The sequence below is a fragment of the Aegilops tauschii genome, chromosome 6 (genome assembly GCF_002575655.3).
Source record: "Aegilops tauschii subsp. strangulata cultivar AL8/78 chromosome 6, Aet v6.0, whole genome shotgun sequence".
Lineage (NCBI taxonomy): Eukaryota > Viridiplantae > Streptophyta > Magnoliopsida > Poales > Poaceae > Aegilops > Aegilops tauschii.
Genome location: NC_053040.3, coordinates 115,118,083 through 115,133,509, shown reverse-complemented (window position 1 = coordinate 115,133,509; position 15,427 = coordinate 115,118,083). Strand labels below are relative to the sequence as shown.

The following is a 15,427-nucleotide window of genomic DNA, read 5'->3' as shown; positions in this document are numbered from 1 at the left end:
GCCCCGGCCACCCCGCCCCGCCCCTCCGCCCCGGCCCCGCCCCGCCGCCCTGGCTGCCTTGCCACCCCGAGGCGCCACGGCCGACCCGGAGCCCCGCCCCGGCGCCTCGCCACCCCGTCCCGGCCGCCCCTCCTCCATCTGGCACCCCCTGCCGCGCCTGAATGTGACATCCCTATTTTTTCTTCTGTTTTTTAGATTTAGTTTAATTAGGTTTAGTTTAATTTAGGCTTGGTTTAGTTTAGGTTTAGTTTCTATTTTTTAGGTTTAGATTTAGTTTAGTTTAGGTTAAGAAGAAAGATGAAAAGAAGAAGAAGAAGAAGAAGAAGAAGAGGAAGAAGAAGAAAAGGAGGAAGAAGAAGAGGAGGAGGAGGAAGAAGAAGAATAGGGGTGCATCACCGACGAAACCGGGTCGAGCGGGTTAGGGGGTTCCTCGGTGTCGATGGAACCCTAAATAGCAAGTATCGTCGGTGCGAGATACATGTGGCCATCAGTGTCGAACACTACATCCATGTCCCACAAGTGACGCCGGTGTCCAGAGTCCCAAAGCAACAGTTCTCGGCGTCGATGGCAGTCGAACACCATTGCGAATTTGTCTGGCAGCCTCTGCGATGACGATTAAAAGGCAAGTGTTGAAACTTGAAACACCCAAACTAACTCAAGTCGGTTTGGTTGTTTGAAATTTCAAAACTTGACTTTAATCCTCATTGCAGAGGCTGCCAGACAAATTTGCCAAGGTGTTCGACCGTCATCGGCCACCAGAACTATTGTTGCAGGAAGCCGGGCGCCAGCTTCACTTGTGGGATGTGGATCTAGTGTTCAACGCCGAGCGCCACATGTATCTCGCACCGATGATACTTGCTATTTAAGGTTCCATCGACGCCAAGGAACCCCCTAACCCGCTCGTCCTATTGTAAATATTTAGTTAGGTCGACGGAAAAAACAAAATTGCTATGTTACTCATCTTTCGATGTGCAATTATTTCGTTGCTGCGAGGGTCTAGTGTTCGACGAGCTCTGCCCCTGCGTTCATGGGTGAGCACAAATGACATCTCCTCCTCCCCCCTTCATTTGCTCTGTTCCGGTCTTCGTGCCGATGAAACTTGCTAGCTATAGGTGTCTTCAATCATTAGTATGCGTGACCACTATGCGTCTCCGGTTCGAAAGGGTTACATGTAACACCCCTGGTTCCTACTAATCAATTTTTTTTCCATAAATCGTGCCTTCGGACTCTCTTTATCCATGTTTACTTGGTCCATCAATTTATAAACGCGACTCTTTAGTTGCGTTGGGCTTGCCGAGATAGTCGAAATGCACTACCTATCTCCTCGAGTCGGACTCCGGGTTCATCTCCTATGATTTATTTCAATCCCATGGCTTATATTATTAGGGAATTTCAAAATATTCTCTAATTCAGAAATAGGAAAAAAAACTGAACCTTTACCTCTCCCTCACAATGTGAGCTCTCCTTGTCCATAGGAGGCGTGCTCCACATCTTTCTTCTCTTCCCCAAGCCGAAGGGAAGAAACCCTTTCTCCTCTCTTCTCCAGCCAGCCTACTCCCTCCTCCCTTCCTTCCCAAATCCTCCCCAGGTGCCTCCTTGCTGCACCACGCCCTTCACCACCTCCATGGTTGCCCTTTGATTTAGGGCTTTGAGGAAGAAGGAAAGGAGACAAGAAGAGGGGGAACAAGAAAGCTTCCCCAACTTTTCCCTTCACCAAATCTTTGTGTTTTGACCATAGAGGTGAGGTTCCCCATCATTTATGATCTCTCACCTTCTATTAGTGATGATTCATGGAGTATAGGGTTAGGACTAGAAACCTATGTGAAGGAATTGGGGAAAAAGTTGTTCATGCTGCTGTTTCTAGGCGTTCAGATCTGGAAAACCAGCAATTTTGAGTTTCTTTATGGAAAAATTAGGTGGGGGTCATGTGGAATTTTTTGTAGGTATTGTTCCCACGATCGTTTTGAGTGGTCATTCACTCAATTTGGTTCAGCCGTTTAGCCGGGGCGATAAAAACAAGTTGCTGCTCTGTTTCTGCAAAACAGCATTTCCAGGATCTTCGAGGGCTGATAAATTGATGCTATACAATGGTATAGCTACCTGATACCTTTTAGTTCATAGATCAATTTTATTTACTTACTTCCCATGAGTATTGGTCATGCTATGGATTTCCAAAGGCGGCTACTCATTATTCCTGAATCTGAAAACAGCAGAGATGTTTTTGCTGGTTTTGACCCCCATAACCTCATAATCTGAGGTTCAATAGTTGGAGTTATTTGTAGATGAGTTCCCCATGAATCCATATCCATCTCGTTTGCATGTTTTAGAGCTTCCTAGCTTGAGCTATGATTTTTTCCGTGAAGGGACAGCAAAGGGTTGCTTCCCGGGAATGAGATTAGGCGCGTTTTTGTGTGTGCTTTACATAGCTTGCTTTGTTGCAATCTTTAAAACTTGTATGTATGTCTCTACAGCAGGTTGCAGCACCAATCCACCGGAGATAGCCTCGCACCACCTCCCTCGCAACGATTGAGGCGAGTACACTAGGCAACAAGGGCTAGATTGCTCCCTTAATGTTATGTTCATGTTCACATTATTCCTTTACATTCATGCAATGGTGAACATACAACTCCCTAGTGTACATTTCAATACACCATACCACTAGTATGTGATAGGGATTGGTTTTTCTTGGTTCTTCTTCATAACAAATCCATCATGAGTGAATCTTCCAAGTGCAAGGAGTGATCCTCGCTTCGCGAGTGTATGGTCCTTCGGGTCCGTCCTCATGTTATGGTCCTCTCACTTGGTGAGGGTTGAAAACGAGTGAGGTGAGACGTCGCCCCTCCTCAGCTTGCCGGCAAAAGCTCAGAGCCTAGTCCTCGGTCTTATTTGGCTGCATCATTTTTCTTCATGTTTTCTCATGCCATTCCAAGCATGGAAGATTCGAGTACAGTATTTACTTGATCAAGCATGGTTCATATTCATGGTATTACTTGCCATTTTATTACATGCTTTGTTGTGTACTCGCTGAGTCTTTGGACTCACCCCTCGTGGACTTTGTTTCAGGTACGTCACCGTGAGGCTTTGCAAGTATTAGGAAGGGCGTAGCTCCCATGGGTGTCCACTCACACATTTCATACCCATTCCATCCACCTAGCTGATCATGATAACTCTCATACTTAGTTCATGATTCTTGGTAGCTAGGATCTACTTGAGGTTTATAAACTTTGCCTTGGTTTGTTTCCATGATCACTATGTTGACCTGTCAAGGTGGGTTGGAGTTGACTAGTCCCCACCTTGCACCATGGTGTGTTGGAACGTATGTTTTCTTTGCTATGTGTAGCATAACGGTTGGTGGCTTCACCACTTTGCTCTACATGGGTTGTAGGAGCCTGTTGGATGCTTCTGCTTGTGATATTATGAATATATGCTCTGTTTATTCAACTGCCTGTCGTGGATGTCCGATGGTACAAAGGAGGTGCTGCCGGATTTTCCCACAAGCATTGTGTTTTGGTGGTAACATTCCTTCTTACAAGGAGGGGTGTTATAGTTGGTATCAGTTAAGCTCTATATTTGCTATACATGCATAAGCATGTATACCAAAGAAAGATCCTAGGACCTTTCAAATGCTTGCTTGCTAGATATAATTGTTTACTTGTTAGTGTAAAACAAAATTGACGAGGGCGTCAATTCTGTTGAGATTGGGTGAGATACCCCAGTTCTCTTACTAGTATGTTGTCAGGTTCTTTCTAAATAAAAAAACTTGATTAGAGGGTTAAAAAAACATGACGCATTGGTGCACAGTAGGAACGATCTCTTTAGTTAGATACTTGCAAGCCTTGTTCTATGTGCATAGATTGCTTGTTGTGTTTTCTAATGCATATTAAGCAGTCTGGTGTTCGAGTAGTACTCGTTTCTGGGTCTCCTGGGTTTATATTTCAATTAATCCAGTGTCAAGTATGAGCTTGTATCTTTACCCGTCCATATTCTACCTTTTTATTTCTTTGGTTGATTGGGTAATATTCTTGTGTTCCTTAGATGCCTAGGGGTAAAGCTGGTAGAAAGCAAGTTCCACCCACTCGGGGAAAAACAGCAGCTGGTGCTAACCCCCGAGGTCGTGGACGCAGGAGTGCCCAACCTGTAGCTGAGGAGAGTGGCGAGGGATCAGTGGCAACTGATGATGTTGCTTCACCACCTCAAGCTGAGTGGCGTGAGTTGATGCAAGAACTCCACACACTTTGTCAGCAAGCTCAAGCCACAACTCCTGCACCTGCCAATGCCCAGGGCATGATGAATGAGCCATTTGGCTCAAGACAAGTCAATCCTCTTCTCACATGGTCTATGGTACACTCTGACACTTTTAATGGGACTGGGACTCCTGTAGTGGCAGCTGATTGGTTGCGCATCATGGAACGACGCCTTGAGGTCATGCAAGTGCAACCAGCCCAAAAGGTGATGTTTGCTACTATTCAGCTAAAGGGTAATGCAGACATCTGGTGGGAGAATGTTCATTCCTCTTTACCACCAGAGCATGCCACACCTACTTGGGAGTTCTTCCGAACTCAATTCATTGAGAAGTACTATCCGGCTTCCTATATAGAGAGGATGGAGAATGCACTAAGCAAGTTAAGGCAAGGAAACAAAACAATACAGGATTATGAAACCGAGTTCAACGATATCATCCGCTTTGTGCGAACAGTGGCTAATAATGATAAAGAGAAGGCAAGGAGGTTCAAGGATGGGCTAGAGCAGCAGTATCGTGTTGTGCTCAGTGTTGCTGGGTCCTCTAGCTTTGCTTCCTTGGTTGAGAACGCCAAAAAGATAGAGTTCGAGCTGCAGAATGGCTCACCTCCTCCAATGGTATCTTCCCCACCCGGTGGCCCAGTAATTTCTCTACTGCGGGTGCCAACCAAAAGCGAGACTATGGTGATAGCAGCAAGTCTAACCGCCGCCCAATGAAGAAGTTTAAGAATGTCCAGTCTACCCCCCAGCCCTTCAAGCAGAAGTCACAGAAGACGTCATCCTCTGTTGGACCGCGTGTGCAATATTGTCCAATGCCTGGGCAAGGGATGATGTGTTTCAAGTGTGGCGAAGGCCATAGAGCTAATGAGTGTAATTGGACCGGTGTGTGCAATGGCTGTCACAAAACTGGTCACATGGAGCGGGTTTGTAAGTTGAACCTTGCTAGCATTATCAAGTGGCAGACTGTGTCTTCCCAACCGGAGTCCTCATCAACGCCCATGTCCTCACATGGGTCTGTACAAGCAATGAAGAATATTCAAGCTCCTCCGTATCAATATGCAACCTGGGGTCCTCCTCCTCCTCAAAATTGGCCACCAACTCACACAACGCTACCTAACTACCCAGTACCCCATGCTCCTCCAATCATGCCCCAGATTGGCGCTCCACCTGCACTAGCTTGTCAGAGCTTTTATACCTTGCCTTCATCATCTACTGCTGGACGTCCGGATGTCGTGATAGGTACTCTACCTGTCAACTCAGTTGAAGCTCTAGTACTATTTGATTCTGGTTCCAGTTTCTCATATGTATCGGTAGACTTTGCGAATCGGGCAAACATGTCTAGGCAAGAAATTTCCCAACCAGTGAGGGTTAGTTCTCCAGGGGGAGTCCTTTCTTGTAGCACTATGTGTCCTGGCTGTGATATTTCTATTGAGGATGAAGATTTCACTGCAAATCTGTTCATCCTTCCACTTCAGCCTTTTGATGTAATTCTTGGCATGGATTGGCTACAAGCTTACAGAGCAGTAATCTCTTGCTTTTGGAGAATTATCACCCTTGACTCCCCCTCAGGGAAGGAGTGTGTCTACCAAGCTAGTGCACCTCCACCATCTTTGTCAATGTTGGCCAGTCTCTTTCCAGGCCAGCCATCTCCGAAGAGTGGGATATTGTGGACTCTTCTTGGAAAACCAAGTACCCCACTGTGCCCCCAAAATATAGCAGTAGTGTGCGACTATCCTGATGTCTTCCCGGATGAGCTCCCAGGCATGCCTCGAGAGCGAGACACTGAGTTCTGCATTGAACTGATTCCTGGCACTCAACCTATTTCTATAGCACCATATCGTTTGGCTCGACTCTTCCAGGAAGAGCTCAAGAAGCAAAAGGATGACCTTCTCTCTAAAGGACTTATTTGGAAGAGTGTTTCTGAATGGGGTGCACCCGTACTCTTCGTTGCTAAGAAAGATGGCAGCTGGCGCATGTGTATTGGTTACCGTGCCCTTAATTGGGTGACTATAAAGAACAAGTATCCACTTCCTTGTATCGAGGACCTTTTTGATCAATTGAAGGGAGCGAAGGTTTTCTCTAAGATCGACCTGCAATCTAGTTATAATCAGATTCGAGTTTGAGATCAAGATATCAAGAAGACTGCTTTCTCCACTAGGTATGGGCATTATGAGTTTAAGGTCATGTCCTTTGGTCTGACAAATGCCCCAGCTTGTTTCATGGAGACAATGAATAGCATGCTTCACCCTTATCTGGACAACTTTGTGGTCGTATTCATTGATGACATTCTTATTTATTCCAAGACAGAGGAAGATCAAGCTTGACATCTCAGAATAGTGATTGAAACCTTGCGGCAACACAAATTTTATGCCAAGTTGAAGAAGTGTGAGTTCTGGCTTTCAGAAGTTGGTTTTCTAGGCCACGTAATCAACCAACATGGCATATCCGTTGACCCGAGCAAGATTTCCACAGTTGTTAATTGGGCAAGGCCAACCAATGTTAAGAAAGTAAGGAGTTTCTTGGGTTTCGCCGGGTATTATCGGCGGTTTGTACAAAACTTTTCTACCATTGCCAAGCTAATGACCAAGCTGACACAAGTCAATTCCAAATTCCATTGGGATGAGGATTGTGAGAAGAGTTTTTGTCATCTCAAGGAGCGATTGGTGACTGCCCCGATCTTGTCGCTACCTGAGCCAGGTAAGCATTTTGCGGTATACTCAGATGCATCCCAACTTGGACTCGGGTGTGTGCTCATGCAGATGACAAGGTTATTGCCTATGCATCCCGACAGTTGAACCCACATGAGCAGAATTACACAACCCATGATCTAGAATTGGCAGCAATCGTTCATGCTCTCAAAATCTGGAGGCATCTTCTCTATGGAGAGGTTTGTGACATGTATACAGATCACAAAAGTCTGAAGTACATCTTTACTCAGAAAGAGTTGAATCTAAGACGGAGAAGGTGGTTGGAGCTGATCAACGATTATGATCTCACCATCCACTACAAACCCGGCCGGGCCAATGTGGTGGCCGATGCCCTAAGCCGCAATGTAGTGGCTCCTACCGTGGCAACCCTCTCATCTGAGCTGGAGAGAATGAATATTTCCTTTTGTTATGCGGGCACAACACAAACGGAAATCCAGTTATCCATCGAGTCTGACATTGTGGAGCGCATTATGCGAGCACAAGAACAAGATCGTTTGCTAATGCAAGCAGCTAAGCGCGTCCGTGAAGGAAGGGTAGGTCCATTCGCCATTGATGGAACTGGAGTTGTGCGATTTCAAGGTCGCCTTTGCATTCCGCAGAGGTCTCAGGTGAAAGATGATATCCTCAAAGAAGCTCATCACACCCCTTACACAGTTCATCCTGGTGAGACAAGGATGTACCATGATCTAAAGCAAAACTTCTGGTGGAAGCGGATGAAAGTAGACGTGTCTAAGTATGTGGCTTCATGTGGCGTTTGCCAACGAGTCAAAGCCGAACACAAAAGCCCTGGTGGGAAGCTTCAACCTTTGGAGGTCCCGCAATGGCCATGGGAAGATATCACCATGGACTTTGTCATTGGCTTGCCACGCACCCCAAGAGGTAAGGATGCCATTTGGGTTGTGGTGGATCATCTCAGCAAGTCGGCACACTTCATTCCAATTCGTACTACAAACTCAGGTAGTCAATTAGCTCCAATATATACACGTGAGATCATTCGTCTCCATGGTGTGCCCAAAACGACCATCTCTGATCGTGATGCAAAGTTCACCTCCAAATTCTGGGAGAGCTTACAAAATGCCTTGGGTACCGAGTGAAGGAAATATGCCCTAGAGGCAATAATAAAGTTATTATTTATTTCCTTATATCATGATAAATATTAATTATTCATGCTACAACCGGAAACATGATACATGTGTGTGAATACATAGACAAACAGAGTGTCACTAGTATGCCTCTACTTGACTAGCTCGTTGATCAAAGATGGTTATGTTTCCTAGCCATAGACATGAGTTGTCATTTGATTAACAGGATCACATCATTAGGAGAATGATGTGATTGACTTGACCCATTCCGTTAGCTTAGCACTCGATCGTTTAGTATGTTGCTATTGCTTTCTTCATGACTTATACATGTTCCTATGACTATGAGATTATGCAACTCCCGTTTACCGGAGGAACACTTTGTGTGCTACCAAACGTCACAACGTAACTGGGTGATTATAAAGGTGCTCTACAGGTGTCTCCAAAGGTACTTGTTGGGTTGGCGTATTTCGAGATTAGGATTTGTCACTCCGATTGTCGGAGAGGTATCTCTGGGCCCTCTCGGTAATACACATCACTTAAGCCTTGCAAGCATTGCAACTAATGAGTTTGTTGCGAGATGATGTATTACGGAACGAGTAAAGGGACTTGCCGGTAATGAGATTGAACTAGGTATTAAGATACCGACGATCGAATCTCGGGCAAGTAACATACCGATGACAAACGGAACAACGTATGTTGTTATGCGGTTTGACCGATAAAGATCTTCGTAGAATATGTGGGAGCCAATATGGGCATCCAGGTCCCGCTATTGGTTATTGACCGGAGACGTGTCTCGGTCATGTCTACATAGTTCTCGAACCCGTAGGGTCCGCACGCTTAACGTTACGATGACAGTTTTATTATGAGTTTATGAGTTTTGATGTACCAAAGGAGTTCGGAGTCCCGGATGAGATCGGGGACATGACGAGGAGTCTCGAAATGGTCGAGACGTAAAGATCGATATATTGGACGACTATATTCGGACATCGGAAAGGTTCCGAGTGATTCGGATATTTTTCGGAGTACCGGAGAGTTACGGGAATTCATATTGGGCCTTAATGGGCCATACGGGAAAGGAGAGAAAGGCCCCAAAGGGTGGCCGCACCCCTCCTCATGGAGTAGTCCGAATTGGACTAGGGAGGGGGGGGGCGCCCCCTTCCTTCCTTCTCCTTCTCCCTTCCCTTCTCCTACTCCAACAAGGAAAGGAGGAGTCCTACTAGCCGTGTGCGGTGCCCCCCTCCACCATATTACACCTCGATAATATCGTAGCGGTGCTTAGGCGAAGCCCTGCGTCGGTAGAACATCATCATCGTCACCACGCCGTCGTGCTGACGAAACTCTCCCTCAACACTCGGCTGGATCGGAGTTCGAGGGACGTCATCGAACTGAACGTGTGCTGAACTTGGAGGTGCCGTACGTTCGGTACTTGATCGGTCGGATCATGAAGACGTACGACTACATCAACCGCGTTGTGTTAACGCTTCCGCTTTCGGTCTATGAGGGTACGTGGACAACACTCTCCCCTCTCGTTGCTATGCATCACCATGATCTTGCGTGTTCATAGGAAATTTTTTGAAATTACTCCGTTCCCCAACACCGAGATCCAATTCAGCATAGCTTTTCACCCTCAGACTGATGGTCAGTCCGAGCGTACCATTCAAACTCTCGAAGACTTGCTTCATACATGTGCCCTATCATGGCAAGGTACATGGGAAGACCACTTGCCTCTTGTGGAATTCGCCTATAACAACAGTTATCATGCAAGTATCAAGGCTGCACCCTTTGAAGTCCTTTATGGCCGAAGGTGTAGGTCACCTCTCTGTTGGGATTCAGTGGGTGAGCGAGCAGTTCTTGGACCGAATTGGGTTCAACGAACAGTTGATCGTGTCGTAGAGATTCGTCAAAACATGCTTACAGCGCAAAGTAGACAAAAGAGCTACGCTGATGTCAGACGACGAGCTCTAGAATTTCAAGTGGGTGACCAAGTGCTTCTTAAAGTGTCGCCAACCAAAGGAATTGTGAGATTTGGCACCAAAGGCAAGCTTAGTCATCGGTATGTCGGGCCATTTCCTATGGTTGCTCGAGTCGGGAAGCTTTTCTACCGCATAGATTTGCCACAATAAATGCGTGGAGTGCACAATGTTTTCCATGTTTCCATGCTTCGGAAGTATCTTGAAGACTCTAAACATCTTGTTCTTACCAAGCCGGTCACCATTGCACAAGATCTTACACTCGAGTCCCGTCCATTGAAGATTCTTGACGAGTCTGAGCGTGCCTTGAGGCACCGAAAGGTCAAGTATGTGAAGATTCTTTGGACTAATCAAACAGAACGAGAAGCAACCTGGGAACTAGAGTCCCAAATGCGCGAAAAGTACCCAGAATTGTTCTCTGATGGTACGTTCTAACCACTAAAATTCTTTCCTGTTATGTTTTATGCCATGTATGAAGCTTTTCCGGTAGTTTAAGGAGAGAAGAACTCGTGGGCGAGTTCTAGTTAAAGTGGTGAGACTGTAACACCCCTGGTTCCTAATAATCGATTTTTTCCATAAATCGTGCTTTCGGACTCTCTTTATCCATGTTTACTTGGTCCATCAATTCATAAACCCGACTCTTTAGTTGCGTTGGGCTCGCCGAGATAGTCGAAATGCACTACCTATCTCCTCGAGTCGGACTCCGGGTTCATCTCCTATGATTTATTTCAATCCCATGGCTTATATTATTAGGGAATTTCAAAATATTCTCTAATTCAGGAAATAGGAAAAGAAAAACTTAACCTTATCTCTTACCTCTCCCTCAAAATGTGAGCTCTCCTTGTCCATAGTAGGCGTGCTCCACATCTTTCTTCTCTTCCCCAAGCCGAAGGGAAGAAACCCTTTCTCCTCTCTTCTCCAGCCAGCCTACTCCCTCCTCCCTTCCTTCCCCACTCCTCCCCAGGTGCCTCCTTGCTGCACCACACCCTTCACCACCTCCATGGTTGCCCTTTGATTTAGGGCTTTGAGGAAGAAGGAAAGGAGACAAGAAGAGGGGGAACAAGAAAGCTTCCCCAACTTTTCCCTTCACCAAATCTGTGTGTTTTGACCATAGAGGTGAGGTTCCCCATCATTTATGATCTCTCACCTTCTATTAGTGATGATTCATGGAGTATAGGGTTAGGACTAGAAACCTATGTGAAGGAATTGGGGAAAAAGTTGTTCATGCTGCTGTTTCTGGGCGTTCAGATCTGGAAAACCAGCAATTTCGAGTTTCTTTATGGCAAAATTAGGTGGGGGTCATGTGGAATGTTTTGTAGGTATTGTTCCCATGATCGTTTTGAGTGGTCATTCACTCAATTTGGTTCAGCCGTTTAGCCGGGGCGATAAAAACAAGTTGCTGCTCTGTTTCTGCAAAACAACATTTCTATGGTTTTTGCCCATAGCTTTTCAGGATCTTCGAGGCTGATAAATTGATGCTATACAATGGTATAGCTACCTGATACCTTTTAGTTCATAGATCAATTTTATTTACTTACTTCCCATGAGTATTGGTCTTGCTATGGATTTCCAAAGGCGGCTACTCATTATTCCTGAATCTGAAAACAGCAGAGATGTTTTTGCTGGTTTTGACCCCCATAACCTCATAATCTGAGGTTAAATAGTTGGAGTTATTTGTAGATGAGTTCCCCATGAATCCATAGCCATCTCGTTTGCATGTTTTAGAGCTTCCTAGCTTGAGCTATGATTTTTTCCGTGAAGGGACAGCAAAGGGTTGCTTCCCGGGAATGCGATTAGGGGCGTTTTTGTGTGTGCTTTACATAGCTTGCTTTGATGCAATCTTTAAAACTTGTATGTATGTCTCTACAGCAGGTTGCAGCACCAATCCACCGGAGATAGCCTCGCACCACCTCCCTTGCAACGATTGAGGCGAGTACACCGGGCAACAAGGGCTAGATTGCTCCCTTAATGTTATGTTCATGTTCACATTATTCCTTTACATTCATGCAATGGTGAACATACAACTCCCTAGTGTACATTTCAATACACCATACCACTAGTATGTGATAGGGATTGGTTTTTCTAGGTTCTTCTTGATAACAAATCCATCATGAGTGAATCTTCCAAGTGCAAGGAGTGATCCTCGCTTCGTGAGTGTATGGTCCTTCGGGTCTGTCCTCATGTTATGGTCCTCTCACTTGGTGAGGGTTGAAAAGGAGTGAGGTGAGACATTGTAGCGACCCGACCTCAAACGGTCAAGTCTCTGTGCTTCAGTGTCATCCCTGGATCGGTAATGCTGACACACACACAGTACTCGATTAGATTTATAACAGAATAGCAATCACACACTTATTACATCGAATGTCTCAAAAGAGAACTTATTACAATAAATATGGCTTAAGGCCATCTAATAGGATAACAACGGAAGACTTGGAAGATAAAGCGAGTCCATCAACTCCAACGGCATAGCTGAGTGCATGACAACGGCCTAGCGAACCTTACTCTTCGTCTGAAAAGTCTGCAAGATAATTCGTTGCAGCCCGAAAACGGGTCAGCACATGGAATATGCTGGCAATATAACACAGTAGAGCAATGAACAGAATAAATGCTATCACTACATGCATATATGGCTGGTGCAGGCTCTAAGGTTATATGGTTTTTGCGAAAAGCCAATTTTCCCCTACAACAAAGGAATAAATTTTGTTTAACTATCATGGTAGTTGAAACATCATTGAGAAAGTTCCTCCAACTCAATCCCATTCAAAGTAATCATTAACCCAACAAATTAATTTAGAGTGATGAGATACAATAGGATAATCAAAGTACTAGATACTCAAGATGTCCATAACCGGGGACACGGCTAACCATGATTAGTTTATACACTCTGCAGAGGTTTGCGCACTTTTCCCCACAAGACTCGATCTCCTCCGTTGGATTTCTCGCACTACATGGTGTTTGAGAAACGGATGACCGAGACACAGTCTTTCAGAAGCATTAACTCTTTACTCTCGGTGGACAGTTACACCTACTTTCCCTCTACATCTGCTAGCCCACCACTGAAAGAGGTCACACAGCATACTCAACTATGCCAGAGCCCATAATGGCTTGTGGCTGCACACGAAAGTTTCTAGCATGAATAATCTTATGATTCCTTTGAGCCTGGGTGGCGGACCGTAGGATGATCACACGGGTACTCCGGGATATCCTAGGACAACACTGGATTCTCCAGGCGCCCACAAGCAATCCACCCAGATGTGTATTAAAGTTGACACCTTAAGTTGAACCATTAATTAACAATCTCACATCTGTCATGGATACCCTCAAACCCAATCCACGTCTACGAGCATAGCATAGCAATATAAGCATAACGTAGAAGTAACTCCCCAAGGGTTTGACAACAAAACAGGTAATAGGTTCTACCTCATCATCTACTTCCCAATACCCACAAGTTAATCACATCCTAATCATGCAGTGTTTGAGGATTGTATCTAATGCATAAAAACTGGGTATGAAAAGAGTATGATTAATGTGTTATTTGCCTTGCTGACGATCTGCAAAACCTAGTGACTCGTAGTAGCACGCTTCGCACTCCGGGAATTCTATCGCAAACAAACAAACAAACAATAGCATACATAAGCAATCAAGCAAAGATGCACGGGTAAAACTCAAATAAGAAGATCTAACCAGAAAGTTCAACTTAAGAACTCCGGTTTGCAAAAAGAATCAAATCGAACGGAACGACGAAACTCAAACTGCGGAATAAACAAGATCCGATTACTAATCTGGACTAAAGTCAAATTTTATAGTAGCAAAATCTTGTTCAAGTTGGTTAAACAGAAAGAGGGCTTCGAGACGAAGATCTAGGCGCTTGAATTGCCTGATTCCAATAAACGAGCGAAAAGATAAACCAGATCGAAGATTAGGGCAGAAATCGCGATCGAAAATAATCGCGGAAAAACCCTAGAAAAAGAAAAACTGACGAACAGGCTAACGAATGAACGTTCGCTGTCTGCGGTTAACGGGTGAAAACCGTTCGTTAAAAAGAACGTACGAATGGGCGTTCGCTAAATAACTAAACCGGGCAAAAAAATAAAACCGATCTAAAAGAAAAAACCGCGGGTTCTAAAAAAACAACCGTACGGTTTTTCGGCAAAAACTGGCGGCGGCGGCTACCTCGGGCGGGACGGCAGCGGCTCCGGCGGATGTCCGGCGGCGGCGGCGAGCAACTCTGGCGGGCGGCGAGATCGGCGGCGCTGGGTAGCGTGGGCGGCGCGGGTGGTGGTGCGGGCGGCGGCGGCGTCCGGCGGCGCTAGCGACGGCGGGTTGGGGTTAGGGTTTCGGCGGCGGGACGGGCTGGTGGGCTGCAGGGTCGGGGGTGCTGGTAATAAAGGCTGGCCGGGCGTGTCCTAGTCGGGCATGGCCCGGCTAGTTCGGTTGACTTTTTTTTTAAATATTCCAACGCGCAGAAAAACAAAGGAAAAAAATTACTAAACGGACTCCAAAAATCCCAAAATAAATTTTCCCTGTCCTCTAAAAATATGCCGGACAAGGTGAACATTTATTTGGGCCTAAAATGCAATTTTAAAAAACGCACATTTTCCTAATTCAAATAAAATTCCAATAATATCCTTTATTTGATTTTAATATTTTTCCTCCAATATTTCATTTATTTTGGAGAAGTAATATTATCTCCTCTCATATATTTTGATATGAAATATTTTCGGAGAGAAAAATTAATTAAAACCAAAGTGATCCTTGTTTCCATATTTGGAAAAATTCAAATATGAAAATCGTGAAATCCCCAACTCTCTCCGTGGGTCCTTGAGTTGCTTAGAATTTCGAGGATCGCAAATCGAAAATGCAATAAAATATGATATGCATGAATGACCTATGTATAACATTCCAAATTAAAAATTTGGGATGTTACAAACCTACCCCCCTTAAGATGAATCTCGTCCTCGAGATTCGGGTTGGCTAGAAAATAGTGTTGGGGAACATAGTAATTTCAAAAAAAATTCCTACGCACACACAGGATCATGGTGATGCATAGCAAGAGAGGGGAGAGTGTGTCCACGTACCCTCGTAGACCGAAAGCGGAAGCGTTAGCACAACGCGGTTGATGTAGTCGTACGTCTTCACGATCCGACCGATCCAAGTACCGAACGCACGGCACCTCCGAGTTCAGCACACGTTCAACTCGATGACGTCCCTCGAACTCCGATCCAGCCGAGCTTTGAGGGAGAGTTCCGTCAGCACGACGGCGTGGTGACGATGATGATGTTCTACCGACGCAGGGCTTCGCCTAAGCACCGCTACGATATTATCGAGGTGGATTATGGTGGAGGGGGGCACCGCACACGGCTAAGAGATCCAAGGGATCAATTGTTGTGTCTCCAAGGGGTGCCCCCTCCCCGTATATAAAGGAGTG

General features: G+C 45.5%; 1 protein-coding gene across 5 annotated transcripts; it reads left to right on the top strand.

Moving 5' to 3' along the window:
* Positions 1-1,448: 1,448 nt before the first annotated feature.
* On the top strand, positions 1,449-14,112 carry LOC109770613 (uncharacterized). 5 transcript variants are annotated; one of them, XR_002234644.3, is made up of 3 exons: positions 1,449-1,740; positions 2,472-2,614; positions 3,064-4,029. XR_002234644.3 is itself a non-coding variant. In XM_020329330.4 (3 exons), exon 2 carries the CDS (start codon positions 4,036-4,038, stop codon positions 4,954-4,956), a length of 921 nt encoding a protein of 306 aa, XP_020184919.1. In that variant the 5' UTR covers positions 1,449-1,740; the 3' UTR covers positions 4,957-5,960; positions 12,517-14,112. The 5 variants fall into 5 exon arrangements, 1 of the variants encoding a protein (XP_020184919.1); XM_020329330.4 differs by lacking the exons at positions 2,472-2,614; positions 3,064-4,029 and adding exons at positions 4,036-5,960; positions 12,517-14,112; XR_006665157.1 differs by lacking the exon at positions 2,472-2,614.
* The last annotated feature ends 1,315 nt before the right edge of the window (positions 14,113-15,427 follow it).

What these genes read in the sequence shown, in the direction of transcription:
- LOC109770613 (XM_020329330.4), top strand. Translation starts at nt 4,036, where the DNA reads ATGCCTAGGGGTAAAGCTGGTAGAAAGCAAGTTCCACCCACTCGGGGA.